This window comes from Phalangium opilio, unplaced genomic scaffold (genome assembly GCF_054372755.1).
Source record: "Phalangium opilio isolate 3A_F unplaced genomic scaffold, DU_Popi_V2 ptg000046l_1, whole genome shotgun sequence".
Lineage (NCBI taxonomy): Eukaryota > Metazoa > Arthropoda > Arachnida > Opiliones > Phalangiidae > Phalangium > Phalangium opilio.
In genome coordinates this window covers 3,375,662-3,381,430 of record NW_028324169.1, presented here as the reverse complement: position 1 = coordinate 3,381,430, position 5,769 = coordinate 3,375,662, and the positions used below count along the sequence as shown (strand labels likewise).

The 5,769-nt window shown below is 40.0% G+C and overlaps 2 protein-coding genes across 2 annotated transcripts; one reads left to right on the top strand and one right to left on the bottom strand.

Annotated features, from left to right (window-relative positions):
• Positions 1 to 1,126: 1,126 nt before the first annotated feature.
• LOC149676364 (uncharacterized protein F54H12.2-like) lies at positions 1,127 to 2,464 on the top strand. Its single transcript, XM_089838675.1, has 2 exons — positions 1,127 to 1,249; positions 1,412 to 2,464. The coding sequence occupies exons 1-2, from the start codon at positions 1,127 to 1,129 to the stop codon at positions 2,462 to 2,464; spliced, it is 1,176 nt and encodes a 391-aa protein (XP_089694801.1).
• Positions 2,465 to 3,105: 641 nt separating this feature from the next.
• Positions 3,106 to 5,498, bottom strand: LOC149676363 (uncharacterized). The gene is made up of 6 exons (XM_089838674.1): positions 5,242 to 5,498; positions 4,762 to 5,171; positions 4,380 to 4,703; positions 3,817 to 4,322; positions 3,456 to 3,738; positions 3,106 to 3,377 (listed from the first exon to the last, which is right to left on the bottom strand). The coding sequence occupies exons 1-6, from the start codon at positions 5,496 to 5,498 to the stop codon at positions 3,106 to 3,108; spliced, it is 2,052 nt and encodes a 683-aa protein (XP_089694800.1).
• Positions 5,499 to 5,769: the final 271 nt, after the last annotated feature.

Genomic DNA, 5,769 nt, shown 5'->3' with positions numbered 1-5,769 from the left:
TGGATGAATTCCCAGAGGAAGGTTCCGGCTTAGGTGAATCTGAAGAGATAATTAAAGGAGTGAATGAAAACCGGGATATAGCCATAGTTATACCTCCCGGATATTACGGTTCTGTAGAGGAATTACTCGAAATATTGTCACTCGACGATGCTGATGCTACTGAAAAAATAAAATCTAGGGTTGAGTTTTCATACAACAAACCAAATCGACGGGTGATGGTTGAGTTAAAAGGGACGAACCAACTTTATATCCCAAGCGAAATTGCCGTTATATTGGGGTTCACTAGGAAACCAAAGAAAGACGTTACCGTGGTCACTTCCATGACAGCCCCATTCAGTTGCGATATGGATGCTGGAATGCATTCCTTATTCGTATACTCTGATATAATTCAGTCTCGATCAGTGGGAGACTCTGACGTCCCTCTCTTAAGAATTATAAGTATCAACGGGAAGGATGGAGACACGGTGGAAAAAGAATTTGCTAAACCTCATTATATGCCCATAGCGAAAAACAAGTTCCAGACAATTGAAATTAACATTATGAGTGAAATGGGTGAACCGGTTAAGTTCGAACGTGGGAAAGTTCACGTCACTCTACATTTCAGACCTAGAAGAACTTGGCACTTGTTATAAGAACTACGTTGAATTCAATCTCCGCCCCATTTATGACGTGATTGTCAAAGTGTAAGCATGTCTCCATATAATACGGGTCACGTTTCTGTTAAGGATTATGAGGATTATTATCTAAATCAAATTGGACATGGATCCATCCCAGTATATAGAGGTTTGGCCGTGCAACGTGGTTATGGTCTGGGGTCAATTATCTCCTCGGCGTTCAGATCAGCCATGCCATTACTTAAAAGGGGTGCCACGTTCCTAGGTCGAAAGTTTTTAAACAATGGCGCGAAAATTGCGACGGATTATACAAGCGGTGTACCCATTAAACAAGCATTGAGAACTAGGGGTAAAGAAGCGGGTAAGGAAACATTGAGAAGGGCGGCCGAAGAAGTGACCAAGCTAACTGGAAACGGACGTAAAAGGAAACGCAAAGTGTCACCTATCATCAGTTCTGTTCGAACTAAGAAGAAGAGAAGGTCGTTATCTTTACACCCGGATATATTTTCATAATGTCGCTCGCACACCCAAACTCTATGAACAGCGTCAGCTCGGAACTAAATGTTTTTCACGTACCCTATACCCAAACTGGGATAATAGGAAGTCAATGGGTGGAGTATAACTCTACCTCCAACGTAGATGAAAATCAGGCTATTATATTTTCCGTCACCGAGAACTCCGAGTCATACATGGACTTAAAAAACACGCTCCTGCATTTATAAGTAAAAGTGGTTAAAGCTGATGGGTCTCTACCTAAAGCCGCTGTGTACGATGCGAATGGTGATTTAATTACTCAGGCGGATAAAGTTGGGCCCGAAAGCCTATTACTCTCCAGTCTTTTTAGTGAACTACACGTATCATTGAATGATAGATCAGTTACATCATGTCCTCAACAATACGCATTCAAGAGCATGATTCAAACGCTATTGACATTTGGTGGTCCAGCGAAAAAGAGTTTTTTGACCGGGGCACTATTCTACAAAGATACGGCGGGACATTTTGACGACTTTATCGAAAATGAAGGGTTTTTGAAACGGAGTAAATTCGCCCAAAATCGGGTTATAGACTTGATTGGTGTCGTACACGCCGATATATGCCAGCAAAATCGCTTCATCCCTAACTTGGTCGATGTGAATTTTAAATTTATCAAAAGTCCCAACGAATTCTGCTTACACGCGGATGGGATTAAAGCGAAAGTTATATTTAAACACGCTTCGTTATTCATAAGAAGAGTTAAACTAACCCTCGAGATTATGATATCACACGCCAAAACCCTGGAATTGGCCACGATGAAATACCCCATAACACGAACGGAATGTAATACGTTTTCCATATCTCAAGGAAGTAAGAAAGCAGTCAAAGACAATTTATTTAGCGGTCAACAACCGAATAAAGTTGTAATTGGATTTGTAGACCAGAACGCGTTTTTGGGTGATTATAAAATGTCGCCTTTTAATTTTAAAAGTGAAGCAATGACTCAAATCACCTTATCCATTGATGGGGTTAGCGTACCCCATAAACCCTTAAACCCCAACTTTAAGGATAACCTATGTATGAGATCGTACGCCAATCTCTTTCTTCAAACCGGACAATGGAATATCGACGAGGGTAATTTCATTGACCGTGACGAGTTCGCCAATGGTAATGCTCTTTTCGTATTCGACTTGACCCCCGATCTGAATGGTAGTTCGACTGAAAGTTTCAACTTAATAAAGAACGGTAGTGTCCGATTGGAGTTAATATTTGCCCAAGCGCTACCGGCTACAATTGCCGTCGTTTACTATTCCGAATTCCAATCTTTGATTGAAATTGACAAAAACCGAGCCGTTTTATTTGATCAAAGCTCATAATGGACTCTCGACAACTTGACAAAATATTAAGGCGCGACCCATACACTAGGAATTTGTTCCGGGGAATATTTCCGGCGGATAAACTACCACTAACTGTTAAAACATTCCCATCTCTATATATTGTGAACACTGATACGTCTAAAGGGACAGGCGAACATTGGACGGTTATATACATTTCGAGGAAAAATAATACTGAATTCTTTGAAAGCTATGGAAATCCTCCGGATTTATTTAAATTTAATGATTTTGTAGAGCGAAACAGCCTAACTGTTACGTTTAATTCACGCCAACTACAGGGTGAATTAAGTCAAACTTGTGGTGGGTATTGTGTCTATTTCTCGTTGTATAGATGTAGGGGAGTTAAAATGTTTGATATAATAAAACGATTTTCTAAAAATAAAAATGTTAATGATAATATGATTTCTGAATATATGTATAAGAATTACTCAATAAATGTCATAATTTTTTCTTTTTATTTTGTATTTTTATGCCCATGGGCGAGTGTTGAAACACCATATAAATAAACCAAATATAACGTTTATCGTCGCAGGGATTGAGACAGAGTTTAGTTTGTCTTATAGTTTTAACAATGTGCTTCTCACTAACGATTCTAACCATCTCCGCGGTGGTCAGCTCACGATTTAAAAGACACTCGCGGTAATGCGCGTGCATACTCCCTTGCACGTCTTCTTTTCCCCTTTGGCCGACAAAATGCTATACATTTTGGGTCTAAGCCCGCAAAACTCCATGATCGGGGTGCCGTCCAATTTATCTTTAAACTTCCCCAGTCTTTTCTTGTTCACGTCACTGTGAAGTGGATGGTCACGTGGATAGCCTGAGAATTCGTACAGTTCAGCCCGAGTGGCGAAGTCCGCGTAGAGATCTTTAGTCTCAATGTGATATGTGAGACTGTCTGTAAATAAACGGTTTGTTAGCATGGAAACAAATAACATATAAAACATCGGACACAAATAACATATGTAAGACATACCAGTATCGGTGAAAAGGAGTTTCGCTCTATCCCCGTATTGTGTCCGAATTTCACCGTAATGAAATCGGTACATCAATAACTTTGAGAAGTCCAAGATGAAGAACCCTGTATATATCGGTCGGTTCAACACCAACTTCTTCTTCGTCGAATGAATCCCAACCAGTTCATTGTGAAAAACCGTGAATTTTTCAAAGGCGGGAGAACTGGCCTTTTTTACCGACTTTTCCCGAGTGGTTACTAGCTTGAAATCCTGTCGATTTCTCAGGTTTTCCATGGTTTTTTCCTGAAAAACAAGGGAAAAAAATATATTTTTATTAGTCTACTTATTATTGTTATTATTTATTAATTGCTTACCAAATACTGCGTTGTTCATTAGTTTGAAAAGATCCTTCTCGAAGTCGTCTGTAGCCAATTTCCTTTTTTCAGTGTTAAAATCGATGTACTCCTTTAGCCAAGCACCTTGCTCAAACTTTAAGATCCGGTGGAGTTTGGTGATTTTTAACCCTTTCGATACGTAATACTTCAAATTACGACAATGCACCACGTATCTCTCCTTGTTGAATAGATTCGGGACTAATTTTGGTAAAGATTCCTTATTTTTTATATTCAAGGATGTCATCTGGTTCTTGGAATATTCCGAGAGCATCTGAGGTTTTATCGTCATCGATTCCGGAGCCAGCGGATAACAGTTATGTTCACTGTGGAGTGATTCGGGGTATTCTAAATCCACTTCTACTATATATCCCTCTGGTGCTGTATCCGTACACTCTAAAACGTCACGTTCGGAATCCTCCGTGGGATGAACCCATCGGAATTTTTTCATTGGTAATGCGTCGCACATGACCGTCCCGTAGAGATTATTGCAATCTGTTGATATGATACGTTAGTCGCTATCTCCAATATTAGTTTGATTAAAATACATACCCAGATAACATATGTATCCTTCTGGTTTCGATTTATCATATCCATCTAGATATGTATTATTGGCTTCTGCAAGTCGGTGACTTATCATTGAAACTCCCCCTCGAATTCCCTTTTCAATAAAGAGGTGCATATCTTCGTCCAAAAGTAGATCTAACCGCACCTTTGTCATGTGTAGAGCCGCTTGCCAAGCGTAACCGTAACCGGGACCGGTATAGGAGTGAGCTGGGTCAAGGTGATAGTACGTCATGCACATTTTCCTGAAGTTCTGAAAGACATCGGCCAAAAGTAGGGTGTCAGACAAGACGTACAAGTTGTGATACTCCCCTGTAAAGATATGGTTTAGTTATTTTATGTAATCTTCTCTAACAAAATATATATCTACCTAAATTTTGAATATTGAATGCTCGCCACACGTTTTCTGCGTGAGTGTAGTCGTCTTGGCTCAGGGGTTCGTCTGTTAAATCGTTGTGGAAACAGTCTATTGTGGGTAGTTGTTTCTCAAGGAAACGCTCCTCTGAATCCATGTACGAGTATGGATACACCCCCTTTCGAACCAGAAATGACTCCTCAGTTGGGTTGAAAACGGAGTTCAACAAGGGGAATTTAGTTTGTCCCCCTTTCGCTACGTTGGAAACTAAGGTTTCGAGGGATGCGGGAAGGAAACGAATGCTGTCGATGAATCGAAGACTACCGAGGGAGAATGAAATATAGGTCTCGCTATTGGATGCGATACAGTCAATCTTCTTTTCTTTAATAATGGCGATATGTTGCATTATAAGATGCGCGTCATATCTATGGATGGAAATTGTTGTATATAGAGAAACCAATCACACAAATAACAACAGAGAATTAAAAAAAATACCTGCTAAGATTGTGCATGACGACTGGGATAAATTTAGGCGCTTTTAACTTGAGGTTACATGCTTGACATGCGCTCCCCCTATATGCGCCTGTATAGTGGTCGTGATCACGTGTTTTCACAGATCGTTCTGTGTATGGTTCTTCGCAAACGTAGCAACAAGTGGATGCTTGGAACGCCGCCTCCTCATCTGGTGTTAGTTGCATCGGGATGTTCACTTTCAATTTTTCACCTATAACGTCTGATTCGTCCAAGAGCATTTTTAGAAATTTGATGACTCCATCATCACCTCTATTTGTCTCATGTTTACGTGATTCCCTGAAAATAAATTATGTGTAGATAAATCGAAGTATGTTTATCGAATTTTCATCTAACCTGTGGGACCGATGATAACATATGAAAATCCACATGTTTTATGCAAAGCCAAGGTCGTTGTCGATGATAGTGACGTGTCAGGCAAACATGTTGAGACTTTTGAAAGTAAGGACTCAAAGTACGCAACGATAATATATGGAACCTGTAAAGGAATAA